The following is a 16,866-nucleotide window of genomic DNA, read 5'->3' as shown; positions in this document are numbered from 1 at the left end:
ATTATTCAGAAGTAAGTTTTATAAAGATAGTTATCTGATTGTCTTTAAAGGCTGTGGTGATTATTTATTGAATCAATTACAGACGCTGGTGGAGAAGTATTAACAAGAACATGAAAAAGCAAACGTTAAAAAAGTACTGCAAATGTGAAATATAAAAACTTTCAACAAATTTAAAAACATTAATGTACAAAATTCAGTTTGTATTGTTTATCTTTGAAGCGTCTAGTTTACTGGAAACACAAAATGTTTTTACACCCCATGGATATTAACCCCTAGACCTAAATCAATTTTTTCTTATAAAATCTAAACCATAACCTGTTCAAATCGCATTTCCTGCCCTGTCCAATATGGCGGATACGTCTACGGGTCCCTTCTGAGGTCATTTAAACTGAAAAAGCTCCTCAGAGGAGAAGCGAAACGTCTTAATAAAACAAAAAATAAGTTTAGTTGTCTCAGTTTCAGCTTCATATGATTACCAAGGCCTTATATTAGCAGAAAGCTAATGTTAGCCGCAGCTAACGCTGCCGGAAGTTCAGGTTGTGACATCCGGCGGAAGTAAACAAAGCGGTGGGGCTAACCGTGCTAACAGCGTTAGCGTTAGCTGTGTGTGCTGTTTGAGCTGAATATGTGAGAGGTTCCTTGGGTTCTTCCAGCGCAGCAATCATCGTTTTCCTCTGCAGAGACTTTCGGAACCATTTCCTCTGAGTTCTGTAGGATTCTGTTGTGGAGAAAAGAGAAGAAGATCTGTAAAATGTCTGTTCTCTCTTTTTCTAAAGGTACGTCTTTTCCGCCTCGTTTGTCTCAAGGGCTCCTTTTCAAAATTTCTGCCTTAAAATTACTCGATTTGTTTTAAACATGAGAACGAAGATTTGTGGGCTGTCATACTTCCTGAAAATTATCAGAAATCTGATTTTATTAAGTTATATGTAAACTGAACTGGTAACATTTTTTTAACATTTATCACATATCTGAGTTTTTGTTGTATGACAAAGGTTGTTCTTCAAATTTGAGAAACTGGGTTCACTCTGTCTCAGTTTGATGTTATCCTCTTTTAAAAAAAAAAAAAAATTATAGTGTCCCATCTGTTACCCTCTTCATCCTCCCTGCTTTAATCTTGTTTGTAAAAAGGAATCAATTACAATGTATTTTTTAGGCTTTGGTCAGATGATTGGGCTGAATCCTCAAACACAACATTAAGTGTGCTTTAAAATAAGTTTTATCACTGAAAATTACAGATTTTTTTCACTTGGTGTGTCCTGTTTGTTCAGCTTCACTCATCGTGCAGTAGGTTTGCTGCAAATAGTTGTCATAATCAACATTATTATGTAAATTTGTCAATCTTTTATTTGTTTCAGAGGTAGACAGAGAACTAAATCATAATCTGTGTATGTCAGTGTGCAGGTTAATATATGGTCTACTGCTGGGAGACTTGGTGGGGGGAAAAAAACAAAACCTCAAATTTGTGAGAACATTTTCAGCTGCGGCCTCTCTGAACTCATGCGTATTTGCGACCGAGTGGCCAACGAGCTGTAAGTTTTTGTTTTTGAAGATCTTGGCCTCTTTTCATGTGCACGGTTCGCAAAACTGTCTTCCTGGCCATGCACATCATTCTTGTGCCGTTTTGAAATGCAGACAGAAGCAAAGGTGATCCGGACCCTGACAATCCGGCATCTGGACCCAGTGGAAAAACTCCCCCCTGACTTCTCAGATGACAAAATTGAAAAAATATTTTTTTTTTCTTCTCCTTCACCTGCACCTCCATCCGTGCTGCACCAATGCAGGCCAGCTGTAACTCTGAAACTGTTCATTTGTGGGTTTTTTGTTGAGTTTTTTTTCACGTTTCTTACAGTGTTCTGACTTGAAGTCACAATTGAAGACTTTAAAACAAACAAAAAAAACAAGTCTCCTCCATCCGCAGTGCACTCCATCAATGTGCCACTCCCAACTCTTTAAAAATGTGTGCGACACTAACTGTTCACGTGTGATTTTTGTTTTGTTGTTTTGTCACACAGTGCTTACCAAGTAGAAATAAAACTTGTGCGCTGAAAACTGACGTTTTAGTGAGTCGAGCTGTGCAGGTTTTTTTTTAAGCGGTTGGGGTGTCGTTGTGTTTAAGTTAATTGCATTTGCATTATTATATTTAATGAGGAAAATTTACTTCAAAATATGAATTTTCAGCACACAGATCACCTGCTGGACTGGATTAAATTCTTATTTAGAGGTTCAACTGTATTTTGTTCACCTCAGTAGCCTCCACATTTATGGTTTAATCCTTTACAAATGATTTAGACTGAGTTTTCAGTAATTATAATTTATTATTAGAGTGGGTTTTAGAGCTAAACTGCAGCTTTGGATGGGCAGATAAACATGCATGTGAGATGGGCTTACTGGATTATCGATGAAGTTCATCTCCTGTTCAGCCTTATCCGCTGGTTTTCCATCTAAAGAATGCTGGGACCCATCAGAGTACATGCTGGTAGAATCAGAGTCTAGAGATGTCAATGTCTGCTTTTTCTCATGTATCTACTTCTGTGTTGCTGCTTGGAGCCCTTGGACTTCCTTGTGTTTAAGTTTGCAGTGGTTGCCATTGGTAAACACATTCACTCTAGTAGTCTATCACAGAGGTCCCCAACCCCTGGGCCGTGGACCGGTACTGGTCCGTGGGTCATTTGGTACCGGGCGGCACAGAATGAATAATTAACTTACAGTATTTTCGATTTCTTTTTTTTTTTTCGGCATATGAACGACATTTATTTTGAAAAATGACCGGATTCTCTCCGTTACATCCGTCTATGACTCCCTCTTGATGCGTGTCAGAACGCTTATCGAGGTCACGTGATCCGTTACCGCTAAAAACAAACCCACAAGCAGCAAAATGAGTAAAAAACAAACGTCTCTGGAAGCACTGGATGGGACCGTCTGGTTACTGAGAAACGAGCTCAGGGCTCCCACTGATTCAGAGTTATGGTGAGTTGTATTCTTTGTGCTCTTTATATTTGTGATGTCTCTTATTTTGAAGGGCGTGTTTAAACACAGAGAACATCAGGAGGAGGAGAGACTGTTATTCATGTTGATAACACAACACCAGGACGCAGCTAACAAAGCTGCGAGGACACGTTGGATTTACGTTTATTATGTTTTTAAAAATACCCCCATTTTCATGCCGGTCGTATCATTTTATTTTGTTGTATTTATCCGCCACATCTTTAAAGGCCAGTCCATGAAAATACTGTCTGAAAATGAACCGGCCCGTGGAGCTGAAAAGGTTGGGACCACTGGTCTATCATATCAAACGACCCTCTTTTTCTGTTTCACAGTCAGCACAGATGGGTTTTCAGTCTCTCTTTGTCCTGAATGGTTTCTGTAAGAGTTCACTTTGGGTGGAAACCTCATTCCTTACTTTAGTGAGTTGCAGGGAGACCTCCTGCATGGTGAGAGTCAGCAGGTCAAAATCCTACACCACTAATCACAGAGGTCCTCTTTGTTTTTATCCAGCATGGCAGTTTTTGTAATTCTTAATCCCCTCAGGGTTTTCTTCATTCTGAGATAGTCACCTAATGTTACTGCATGTAGGAAGAGATGTTTCCCTCTCTTCTAGTTTTACAAGGGTAGAAACCGATAGTCCTCCATTAGCGTCTGTCATTGATTCATTAAATAAGGAATTCTTGAGAATGATGTGAGAATAATCCTCAGAAATGAGGTGTAAATTCATTCAGTGACCTTCAGCCTGATGCTGCCAGGTTTCAGAATTGCCTGTGTATGTTCTTTGGTCTCATTAAAAAAAAAAAAAAACAATGGGCAGATTTTAATGAAACTCAAAGTAATCATTGAATGTACATCTACCGCTAAGTGTTGGAGTCGACCTATTTGAAGATATGTAATATATTGTCGTAGTCATCAACAATAACGCAATATTAAAATCAAATATAAAATCAAGAATATTATGTAGAGACTGAAAGAAATCAAATCAGAAATCAGTGAAGGTTCTCCAGTAAAAACAGGTGCTAATGATTTAAAGACATGACTGAAACTTTAGGTTGTCCACCCAGAAGCTTTTTGTAACCCTCTGGTTGTTTCAGGCCCAAATATGAGCCCTCAGCTTCGTTCCTCTCAGAGTCCGTAGAGGTTGTTATTAAACTAGAAGATCAGATATAGAAGCTAGAAGAACGTCTTCATTAAAACTCTTCAAAGTCGACAGGAAAATCCTTAAATCTGTCCTGAAATAAGCTCAGCTCAGGAAGGCTGAAACTGACGCCATCTGGTCTGAGTTCTTGGTTCTTGTTAGAAGTGTGGCAACAAAGTTCTGTTCAGTCTGGACTCTGTTTACTGCTGAGGCAAGTAAAAAGGCTCTTTGAGTAATCAGTGAGTCAGGGAATGACCTCCTGTTATAATCTCTATTAAATATTATTGATCATATTGTTCATTTTCTCTAAGCAGGTGAAAACAAAATGGAACAATTTTATTTTTTTCCAACAAGGAACCAACTGATAGCTCGGTTTGCTTCTTCTTGGCATCAGTCAGACGGATGTCTGTCTCGTAAGGATTTAGCTTCAGGAGGTTTTCTGATCCAGCAATAAATGTTTTGACAGTCAAGCAGTGACATCAGTAGTAACATGTGATGTATGTGTAAATCTGAAGCTAACTTTGTCCTTCATGTTCATGTGTTTCAGTGGTTCCTCCACACGTTCAGATGGTCCTGACTAAAGAAGAAGCTCCTGAAGAATGGAGGCCTGGTGTGGACCAGCAGGACCCAGAGCCCCTCAACATCAAGGAGGAAGAGGAGGAACCCTGGACCAGTCTGGAGGGAGAGCAGCTCGGTATGAAGGAGGAGACCGATGCCACCGGGTTTACTGTTCCTTTGAAGAGTGAGGATGATGAGGAGAAGCCTCTGCTCTCACAGCTTCATCTGCACCAGGTGGAGGACAACCAGATGAAAGTAGAAGCTGATGGAGAGGACTGTGGAGGAGCAGAAACCAGCAGGAGCCCAGATCTGAATGCTGATGAAGATGATTCCAGCTCTTCAGAGACTGAAGTCAGTGAGGATGATGATGATGGGAACAATCCTGACTCTCAGCTGAAACACTTGTCAGACTCTGGGTCAGAAACTGAACACAGTGACACAGACTGGAAGGAGAGCAGGTCTCCTGAGTCAGGTGGAAACTCTGTCAACAAATCACTGAGCTGCTCTGAGTGTGGTAAGGAGTTTGTTAACAAGCTGTCTCTGCAGAGACACGTGGAGAGACATTCAAGAACTAAACCATTTAGGTGTGACAACTGTGGCAAAATATTTACCAGCAAAGCAGATCTAACCAGACACATGAGAATCCACACTGGAGAGAAACCATTTAGTTGTAACGTTTGTGGCCAAAGATTTACGCAAAAGCCAAATTTAAAAACACACATAAGAATCCACACAGGACAGAAGCCCTTCGGTTGTGATTTCTGTGGGCAAAGATTTGGCAACAAGGCAAATTTTACCAGACACACGAGAATCCACACAGGAGAGAAACCATTTTGTTGCGATAATTGTGAACAGAGATTTAGCCAAAAGATCAGTTTAAACAGACACAAGAAAATCCACGCAGAACAGAAAGCATTTGGTTATGATCTTTGTGGACAGAGAGTTGGTGATAAGGTAACTTTAAACACACAAATGAGAATCCCCACAGGAGAGAAACCCTTCAGCTGTGATCAGTGTGAACAGAAATTCCGTGATAAGTCGTCTTTAAACAGACACGTGAGAATCCACACAGGAGATAAACCGTTTGCTTGTGACGTTTGCGGACAAAGGTTTAACCTGAAGACAACTTTAAACAGACACACGAGAGTCCACACAGGGGAGAAACCGTTTCATTGCGATGTTTGTGGACAAAGATTTAGCCTGAAGACAAATTTAAACAAGCACAAGAGAATCCACACAGGTCAGAGACCATTTGTTTGTGATGTTTGCGGACAAAGATTTAGCCTAAATATGGACAGAAACAGACACATGAGAATCCACACAGGAGAGAAACCATTTGTTTGTGATGTTTGCGGGCAAGGATTTAGCCAAAAGACAAATTTAAACAGACACTCGAAAATCCACACGCGAAATAAAGCAGTCATCTGCAGTCACTCCTAAAACACACGAGAAGTTGCTCTGGAGGGAAACAACTTAGATATGAACATATGAGAGTTCACACAGAATTATACCCTCACAAATGTGTAGTACATAACTGACGAATGAGCACAACAAGTTGTGCTTCTATTACTGTAATTGCACGTCCTTTAGAGCCGGTAGAAAAGGGGCATTTGTTACTACTGGAATGTGAACATGCAAGTGATGATGAAATAGGAAGTATAACCCCATTTTAAAGTGTTTCCCCCTGTTTAAGGACCACAGAACAAATTTAACTGAAACAAGGAATGTTTGCTGCTCAGATAACAACCACTCCTTGCATGTAAAAAAAAAAAACAGTTTTTTGCTAAAGGTATAAAATGCTTTCACTGGGGCTGTGTCCCTAGACTCAACTTTGTACTCTTCTGTGCATGTTGACCCTCATTTTTATTGCAATAAAAATGACTTAAAGACCATTGTAGTGAAGAACTTTTGATCACGTAATTCTGCAATTTGTTTAGCTTTCTTCCATTACAGTGTTGCCAAGCATAATTGCATAAAATACTCATTTAAGAAAACGATGAGTCACCAGGATGTGTGTAAATGTACAAGCAAACGAGTGTGGATGTGGACGATGCGTGCCCGTGCGCAGAAGTGCACGGCTCCTTGCTGATGGACAACTCTAAGACAGCAACAAGTGTGCTTGGATGTTCCAGTTAACTGTTATACATGTTGCCACGTGGATATATGCTGTGTTTGCTGCCTCTGGGACTCAATAAATACTGTTTAAACATTACAGCAGTCTCCTCTCTGAGTCTCTTCCACCATGAGAAGCCATGATACTCCAAGATAACTTTTTCTCTAAATAAATATATATTTTTAAGGTTAATAAGATTCCAGAGGGTACAGCCTCCGAGTTGCAATGAAGGCTTAGGGTCCATTAGAGAAAATCTAGAAGAGAGAAACTTGCCTGATTATCTGAACACATTGCAGTTTTAGATTCTCTATATGCAACTTCAAAACAACCAGATACATTATGAGGAATGAATGTCTTAGTAAGCCAAATATGATCTTGTCGCATCACAGCACACCACTGAACTTTTACTCAATTTGAGATCCAAATCTTATGAATGAGGGGATAAGACCAGTAACATGCTGGCTCATCAGCTGCAACAAATATCTGCATCCCTGTTGATTCCTTGTGTTGAAACTGGTACAGGTGTAACATCGAACCCATTGGAAAGTTAATAAAACCTTTGTGGAACAAGAACTGTAATGTTTAGGAGCAAATGAGCCACGTGCTGTTTTCAATCCCAATCATCAACCTTTGACAGCCATTGGGTTTTGCCAGTGCTTCATTCATGCTGAGTTCAGGGACCCTGTGCTCGGCTGCTTTGATTTTGTCTTTTAAACTTTTTTATGTATTTCTCAATTTCTGACCTGGAAATAAATATTACTAATGTGACATCCCTACCTCTCTACAATTTGAAGGTAAAAATGTGTAAAAGTTAGGTTAGCCATCTGTCCATCCATTTTAATTTACCTGCCTTTTACTTTCCGGGTCCATCAGTCACTCTGTGAGAAGCGGGGGACACCCTGGATAGGTCTCCAATTTATCACAGGTCAAATCATGTCAATGTTCATAAAACTGTTTTTTTTAAAACATCTCTCTCTCTCTTCATAAATTATGTTGTAGGCAGCACGAAAGAAAGGCTAGAAATTAGGTACTCTTCAAATTAAGTTCTCCGTATAATGTTCATTAGGAATAAGTGTTGATCTGTATCCCCAAAACAAATAAACTGTTATATTGAAGTTTTTTTTTCTTCTTTTGTAATTTTTACTTAGAAAGTAATGAATTTAAATGATGTTGCAATGATGCCTTTAATCAAATTTTAGCTCCATAATGAAACTCCTTTCATTATATAAAAGTGCAAAGTGAATAACAAAGACGCTCCATTCCCCTAATAAACTGGTTTGAGATATTTTGATGTTGTTGTACTTAAGGTTGACCAGCAGGTGGTGCTCTTTCCTCCTTTAGTTTGGTTGAGGGACTCTGTTAGATCCTGACATAAACAAATTATAGAAAGATCTAACCGTCTTTGGCTGTATTGATTTTATTATCAATAATCAAAAACTTTAAAGTGTTCTTTGTTATCTTTTTTTTTCTTCCCAAATATCATATCCACAGCTGTAAATATTCAAATAAGGAACCAAATTTCCTCTTATTGATGAAAGGATTAAAACTTTACATAAAAACATCCCCTTGAAAATATATATACATATTTACATACTGTGAATATCCGTGCCTTTTATAACATTTTTTCTTTTCATTATGACTTTCTCACGTTATCTGGGATATGTTTTTTTTTTTTTTTTTTTTTTTTTTTTTTTTGCCTTTTTTCTTTTTAATTGTAATTTTAGTTATTTACTCTCTCTTATATTATCTATTTTGAACACAGTTGAAGTCATTTTTTGTCGTTTTGTAGTTCCTGATTGTTTGAAATGGTTACAAATAAAGTTCAGAAAAAAACACAATTCACTTTATTTGAGCTTTAAAAATTTAACATGTATAATTTTTTTTCATCTGTCAAGTTACAACATTGTTCAGTCTTTGTATCTGTGTTGTTTGTTAATAAAGTTTTTTTAATAAGAGAAAAAAGCATGTAGTCTCTGATTGGCTGAACGGGACACAGCTAAGTTTTGATTGGCTGAATGGTACACAGGTAACTTCTGATTGGCTGACTGGGACACCGCTAGCCTCTGACTAAAATAATTAGCATTTAGCTTGTTCGCTGCTCGCTAGCTGGTGCGATGTCCGAGTGGTAACCTGACGGTCAGCCGGAGCTCCTGACCGAAGGAGGATAAACGGTTTTAAATTCAGCCGTAAAGACCCATTTACTGTTCAATGAATATGTTGATGAATGAGAACTAACAGAGATGCGGAGACAGTTGGTCAAACGGCGGCTGGATGCAGCAGTGAAAGATTATGATCAAGAACTGTCCAGTTTAGGTGAAAATGAGCCACGTGCTGTTTTCCACACCAACCGTCAAGTGTACATATTAGGTTTGTATATTTTTATTCTCTCTGTCAAGTTTCATTGAGTTATTAACTGTTAAGGTGCAGTTTTGTGGTAACTAATGGATTTAGCTGTTCCAGAAACACTTGTCTAACTATTATTTGTGTTTGTAGTTTACAGAGACACAATCTATAGGTCTGTGCTTTACTCAATACAAAACTAAGATTAGTGGTAACAAGTTATTCAAAGATTGATACTACAACCATCATTAACATGAGACAGACAAGGTCTGAATAAATGATATTACTAATAATTATCTGTTAAAGCAGGTGTGTTTTTATATTTTAATAAAACTGAGGCGCTTTAAGAAAGTATAGACCGCTTAAACGTGACGTCACATCCGGTGGGCGTCAAGTCTAATTACCATGTAGGAGGACCAGCTCTAAAAGATCAACAAAAGATGGAGAGAACACAGAGAAACTCTTGTTAATTCAACCATAATGGTTAGTGTTTATGCAGTTGTCAGTTGGTCAAATAAGACTGACAGGGATCAGAAATCATACTTCAGATGTATGTTCAATAATTTCAAAAAAAGTTAAAAAACAAAAACAACTGGACTTCTATTCTGTAGCTGAAGACGTTTCGCTTCTCATCCGAGGAGCTTTCTCAATTCAGAAATAGCGAGTGTGGAGTTGAGCTTTTAAAGCTGAGATGTGACGTAAGCTGGATTGCTTGCAAATTGTTCTCACTCTCCTAACAAAGGAGGCTCGTTAGAAACTCAGAAGGATTTTCTCCAAACACAACATCCCAGTACATTTAGTCTCTGCTCCGTGTCGGACTTCTTGAACCAAATCACAGACGTCCCCCTCGTTTTGGTAAAAGTCTTTCTTCTTGGGCTGCCTGCTAGCTGTCTCTACTTGTTGCGACCCCGGGTTTGATACTTCATGCGTCTCCATCTTTCAGCACTTATGGTGAAAACACCGCGCCGCGCAGAAAGCCGCTGCCGTAAAGCATGTCGCAAACCCACACGTAAAGCAGCGTCATGTCGCAAAACGGAGGTTCTTCACAAAATAGTTATTTTTTTCTTCTTATTTATCACTTATATAAACTGAATTTATGCAAAGTGACAACACTAATACATTCGTCATAGCCTACGTTATGAAATATTTACATGAATCATTGATACAATTATGATAAAAACGACAGAAACGATAGAGACGATAGAAGAAAATATATCACGATAGACACTTTTCTATCGTCCCCACGATATGTATCGTTATATCACCCAGCACTAGCGGGTTCTCTTCCTTTACTCCTCTCTCAAACCAACGTTCCTGTCATACTTCAGAATCACAGCAGTCGTGATGAACCAAAGAGAACATACTGGGATTGTGCCCCAGGAGAATTTAAAAATAATAACTCAGAATGTAAAAAAAAAAAATCTCATTATTCACTTTGCCAGAATGGGTCACATATAATTCAGATGTCTGAATGTGTGAAACATGAACAGACCTGCTGATGTCCTGTTTGTTGCTCACTGACAGCTCTCTGTGTGACGTGGCTGTGTGTGTCTCTACATACAACCAGGTAACTGACAGCTGATTGTACAACGTTTTGGTATACACACTTAACCATCAAATGTGAACAGAGGCTTCAGAGCCGAACACATTCAGTCAAATCACCTGAAACTGAATGAAAATGGTTTTGGAAAACCAAATGTGATGGGGCCTAAATTTCCCCACATACTTGCCCATGCAGGTAGTGTTGAATACACTGGTCACAGGACCACTGACATGTTTCACTCACCTGAAAAACCGAGTTTTATTCACTAAATGTTACATTTCATTTACTAATTTTGATGACAAACTCTTATTTTAAAGTTCTGCTAAAGATTAAAAACTACTTTTTTATTTTCAGAGACGTATTTTCATCTGCTCTGCTCAGAGTAGTAATCTTGTTCTGGGTCACTTTGTCTTTCTCAGTCTCCCCACAGCAACATGGTGGTAAGGAGGTCTACGTTCTGAACAACCAGCAGCTCCCAGACCAGGACAGGAACTCCAGTTTGGAAAGGAATGTTCAGGCTGGAGTTCTTCAAAGGGAGAATCGGGAGGAACCGGAACCTCCACAGGTTAAAGTGGAACATGAAGAACCAGAACCTCTGCAGGTTAAAGAGGAACATGTGGAACCAGAACCTCCGCAGGTTAAAGAGGAACAGAAAGAAGTCTGCATCAGTCAGGATGAGGAGCAGCTGGTTATCAAAGAAGAAACCACTCTTTTGATGATAACTGGTAATTCTGAGGAAAGTGACAGCAGTGAATCGGAACCAACCAGCACGCAGCTGGTCTCTGCCTCGTCGTCTATAAAAGAACTAAGTTTGGACATAGATGAAACAAAACTTTATGTTTGCAACGCTTGTGGAAAAACATTTTCCAAGTTATCCCAAACTCGTCGGCAAAAAACTCACAAAGACAAGAAGACTTACTCTTGTGCAACTTGTTTGAAAAGTTTCTACTCCATCTCAGAGCTTAAAAATTTCCCAAAACTGGACTTTGAGTCTCAGTGTGAGCTGATCAGTAACGGAAGACCGACGCCGACGCTCAAAGGTTTATTTGAAAAGTCAGGGATAACAGGGCGGCAGTACATGCGCTTTTTCCAGACGGAGTGGTACACCCGAAAAGACTGGCTGTGTGGCTGCGCTAACAGAAACCGCCTTTACTGCTTTCCCTGTCTGTTGTTCTCAACCTGTGACAGTGTGTGGACGTCAACAGGATTTGGGGATCTAAAGCATCTACAAAGAGGCTTCATCAGCCATGAAAAATCGGCGGCTCACATTCAAAGCCAGATAGCTCTAAAAACCTTTGGAACATCCAGAATAGATTTGGCTGTGGATGAACAGCGGAAGCTAAATGCTAGCATCCACAATGCTAGGGTAAAGGAGAACCGAGAGATTTTAAAAGACCTCATTAGCGTAACCTGCTTCTTAACCAAACAAGAACTGGCATTTCATGGTAATGGTGAGTGTATAAACTCCTCACATATAGATCTATTACATGCTTTTGCTGAGAAAGATATAAAGTTAGCTCAACTTTTAAAGGCATCCACTGTGTTTTCTGGCTTGTCTAACAGCATACACAATGATTTAACTGAAGCGATCGGTGACGTGATCAGAAACGATATCAAAAAAGAGATTGATGCAGCTGTATTTGTTGCCATAGAAGTGGATGAGACAACGGATGTAACAAACAAAGCCCAGATCTCTGCCATTTTGCGTTACATTGCTAAAACTGAGGTGGACCTGGAAGTGAGGGAGGTGTTTTTGGGATTTGATGATGTGAGTGATGACAGGCGAGCCTCTGCTGTAGCCGAGTACATCTTGGGAGTACTGGAGAAATACAAATGTGCTGAAAAGCTGGTAGCTCAGACTTACGATGGAGCCGCCGTCATGGCATCAGAGCTTGACGGCGTGCAGACCAGAGTTCAAGAAAAAGTGCCTCATGCAATGTTGACCCACTGTTACGCCCACGATTTGAACCTTGTGTTGTTGCATTCGGCCAAATGCATGCCTCAGTGTAGAACGTTTTGTAAAATAGTGGAGGGACTGGGGACGTTTTTGGGTAAATCCTCTAAGCTCACCCACATACTGGACGATGTTGTGAAACGCCGGTTACCGAAAGCAGAACCTGTAAGTTGGAACTCAAATTCAAGGCTGGTGCAGAATATCGGCAAGCACTATTTTGATCTGCGTGCTGCATTCAGTATGATGAACGAAAACCCCGATGGTTGGGACAATGACACCCTAATAATGGCTGCTGGATATAATCAGTGGCTATCAAAAGAATCAACGCTCTTTTTCATCATGGCATACAAGAACATTTTCTCTGAAACCGACGAGCTCCACAGAGTCCTGCAGAACAAAGTGATGGACACTAAATTTTGTTGTGCTCGCATCTGTGACACGATTGGCGCCGTGGAACGCCAGAGACGGGAGTTTGACAGCTTCTATGACGGATTTGAACGGAAATGCGTCACACTTGGCCTGACGGAAAAGATCCAAAGAAATCAGGCCCTCAGAGATGAGAGGAAACAAATGTTTTTTAGCATTCTGGACAATGTCTGTGTTCAGCTGAAAGCTAGGTTTGATCATTTTGGTGACCTAGCTTTTCTCAGTTTGGTGGATTGCTCAAAATTTCTTAAAATGTCCAAACATTTTGATAATGCCAAACTGCAAAGCCTATCAAAGTATGCCAAGTTCTTCGACTTTGGTAGACTGAAAGCTGAACTCATCGGCCTGCATAGCTCACAAACAGTGAGGGATGAATGTAAATCTCCTAAACAGCTTCTCAACTTTTTGACCCAGAACGATCTGATGCAGACTGTTCCTGAGGTGACAAAGTTACTCCAACTAGTGCTAACCATACCAGTTACCGCAGTGTCCGAAAAAACATCGTTTTCTGCTTTGGAAAGACTCAAAGCACACAGTCAGAACTGGACTGACCAAAGACGACTTTCATCCCTGGCACTAATCAGCATTGAGAGGGACCGATTTTTAAAACTACAAGAAAACAAGGAGGACTTCTACAACAAAGTCACAGAGAGTTTTGTCCAGAAGGACGGGCGAATGGACTTCATTTACAAGTAAAGGTAAGACCATGGCTTTAGTTAACAGATAATTAACAAAAAATTAACTTGAAATATCAACAACAACATTTTCAACATGATAACAAAAAAGCAAACAGGTACACACATTGCCTATATGTATTCACCCATTTGGATGTTTAATGCTGTCATAAATCAATCATGGTCAATTTTGAATTGGCCTTTGACAAAAAAAACCCCAAAAAGTTCCATTTCAAAGGGAAATCAAATTTGTACAGAGTCATTGTTGTCTTCTTACAGCTGTTCTCTTATCACGGGTCTCCACAGCGAGTCATCCTCCTTAATATCTCTGTCTTCTGTGTCCTCTGTCCTCCCTCCAGCTACCTCCATGTCCTCTCTAACTGCATCTTTGTCTTTTTCCTGGCAGCTGCATCTCTAACATCCTTCTACCAATATACCCACTGTCCCTCCTCTGCACATGTCCAAACCATCTCAGTCTGGCCTCTCTAACTTTCTGTCATGGGCTTTTTCAAAATCCACAAAAAACACAATGAGGCTCTTTCTGCTCACAAATAGTCACCTCTTGTCTAAGTCTACTCTCTCCCAGATCTTTGTGTGGCTCATCAACTTAATTCCCCTGTGGTTGCTACAACTCTGTACATCCCCTTGTTCTTGAAAATTGGCACCAGCACACTTTGCATCCATTCCTCGAAGCTCAATCATTTCCTCACTCTCAAACAGGCCATTGAATAATCAAGTCAAAAATCTCACTGTCATCTCTCCTAGACATTTCCATACCCCCACAGGTGCGTCATCGGGTCCAACTGCCTCCCCCTTCTTCATCATCTTCAAAGCTTTTTGAACTTCATCCTCACTAATCTTTTCCACTTCCTGCTCCACAGTTTCTATGACCTCTGCTCTTCTTTTCATTTCTTTCTCTTCATTCATCAGCTCCTCAAAGTACTCCTTCCATCTTCCCATCACACTCTCCTCTCTCGTTCGAACATCAGCGTTTCTATCTTTAACAAACCCAACCTGCTGTCCCTGACACTGAACTGAAACTGATCGTGAACATGTGTTTGTGTTTGTCATTAAAATGCAGAATCTCTTCAAACATGGAGTCCAGGACACTGAGCTGTTCTGGTTGGACCCTCCTCTCATCACCCTAAGGACCAGCTTCATTAGGAGCTCCTTTACCTCCCTGCTCTGAGACTGGGCCTCACCAACAGAACCCAGAGGACATCAGGACCACTGTTTTTGACCGTCAAACCCACTCTGACACATCAATTAAAGGCCTGGCGTTCTCTGAAAGGCTGCATATCATCTGCTGCCTTTCTTATCAGTTTTAAACTAAGATCATCTTGGTCCAGTCCTGAAAAGAGTTTTTTTTATGGGATCTCACTCAAACTGTTGGAGCTCAGAGTATGTGTTGGGGATGTCTCTCGGCTACAATCACACCACATTTTAGCTTAATATTTTCAAACTCGACTGAGTTATAGCCAGTTTTGTGTTGGCCAAGGACATTTAGACTGTGGAGGAAATCTTGAATTCGATTAACTCCCAAAGTTCTGGATGAACATTCAATAATTATTTTCTAAATTTCATGAAAATCTGTCTTGTAGTTTGAGAACTGTTGCTAACAAACAGGGTTGAGTCACAGTTATTACCAAAGATTTAGTCAGAGATCTTGCAATCAGCTTGTGCTTAGAGTATGAGTTGGTGAAGACCCTCAGCTACTACCAAACCAGACTTGTTGAAAGTTTCATTAAAATCCGTCCAGTGGTTCATGTGATAGTTTGCTAACAGTCAGACAAACACATTATCTCCTGCTGTTTCCCTTTTGGCAGCGAACAATAATTAAATACCAGGAGTCATTGAAATGTTTCTCCAGCTGTTAAAGAGAGTATTATTGATGTTGGGTGTAAATCAAATCAGAAACATTAAACCTGATGCAGCCAGGTTTCAGCTAAACAAAATAGATTTTGGGATCAGTAATGATATTATTCAAAAATGAGTTATTTTGTGAAGATGGACTGATTGACTGTCAGCAGCTCGTTCTTTGGTTTAATGTTCACAGTCACAAATAATTTTTCTGTTTATTTACTGTTTTGTTTTTTATTTGGTATTGGGTGAAACGTTTTGTAATCCCAGACAGAAGATGGATGTGATCTTGAAACAATGAATGCTACGTTCAGCAGATGGGGCTGAATTATTAAACTCTTACTCGTTTATATTCCATGAAAACAGCCGTGTGTGTGTGTGTCAGCACCCCAAACTGCGTTATAGCATGTGTGAGGTGGACTGGACCGGACTGCCTAAAGTTCACATCTGTCTCCAGATGTTTGGAGCATCATGAAGAGAAGAACCAGAAAACCACGCTGTTGAGCTGAAACTCAGCCCACCTTCCTTCCTGTATGACATCATACTTTGTGTCTAATACTGTTAGTTTTGTTGGCTGAATGCTAACATCCAGGACGTGTTGTCTTTGCCATGCAGGTTTTCTGTGGGCTAAAGAGGACAGTGGTGCACAGCTGTGTTCAACGTTGCAGCAGAGATCTGCAGATCTATTTGTCTTTTATCATCTCACTTTAAAACACCTATCAGAGGCTGAGTCTGGTAGTTCACTTCCAGTTCCTAAATGAGAAATTAGGAACTCTGGAAATTTTCCTGAATATTGTTGATACCAGAAGAAATAATCACCAGAAGCTGCTTCTTTGGTGTCTCTGACTCCTAAAGGAAGAATTATATTTTATTACAACTCCCGTGTAAAAACCTGTAGACGTAAACCTCTGCTGTGTTTTACAGAGGCTGACTGGTAAATTTGAACTAAACTGTATATTCCTTAATGCGTAAATATTTTCTCATAAGTAATGTTTTCTTATTATTTGGGACATTCAGTTTATTTTAATGGAAAAGAAATAAACTGATAAAACATCATGTTGTTTACTGTATAATAGTGCTGTGTTACTATAATAAACTGCTCTTATGGTAAAACACTGTCAATAAACCTAAATGACTTTCTTTATGACAAAATTGACTTGTTTTGTATCAGTTTTGGCATTTAAAATGTCATGCATATTAATGATAGTTTTTAAGTTTCTTATCGGATACAAATAGTTTTACATATTTTCAGTAATTATGAGCCCAAAGTTGTGC

At 39.7% G+C, this 16,866-nt stretch overlaps 2 protein-coding genes across 2 annotated transcripts; both read left to right on the top strand.

Moving 5' to 3' along the window:
• Positions 1-574: 574 nt before the first annotated feature.
• On the top strand, positions 575-6,893 carry LOC108250431 (zinc finger protein OZF-like). The gene is made up of 2 exons (XM_017440309.3): positions 575-776; positions 4,671-6,893. Exons 1-2 carry the CDS (start codon positions 752-754, stop codon positions 6,119-6,121), a joined length of 1,476 nt encoding a protein of 491 aa, XP_017295798.1. The 5' UTR covers positions 575-751; the 3' UTR covers positions 6,122-6,893.
• A 1,965-nt stretch (positions 6,894-8,858) lies between these two features.
• Positions 8,859-16,647, top strand: LOC108250429 (zinc finger MYM-type protein 1). The gene is made up of 3 exons (XM_017440306.3): positions 8,859-9,161; positions 11,097-13,755; positions 14,813-16,647. Exons 1-2 carry the CDS (start codon positions 9,035-9,037, stop codon positions 13,751-13,753), a joined length of 2,784 nt encoding a protein of 927 aa, XP_017295795.1. The 5' UTR covers positions 8,859-9,034; the 3' UTR covers positions 13,754-13,755; positions 14,813-16,647.
• Positions 16,648-16,866: the final 219 nt, after the last annotated feature.

Source organism: Kryptolebias marmoratus, linkage group LG9 (assembly GCF_001649575.2).
Source record: "Kryptolebias marmoratus isolate JLee-2015 linkage group LG9, ASM164957v2, whole genome shotgun sequence".
Lineage (NCBI taxonomy): Eukaryota > Metazoa > Chordata > Actinopteri > Cyprinodontiformes > Rivulidae > Kryptolebias > Kryptolebias marmoratus.
This window is presented reverse-complemented; position numbering and strand designations above follow the sequence as displayed.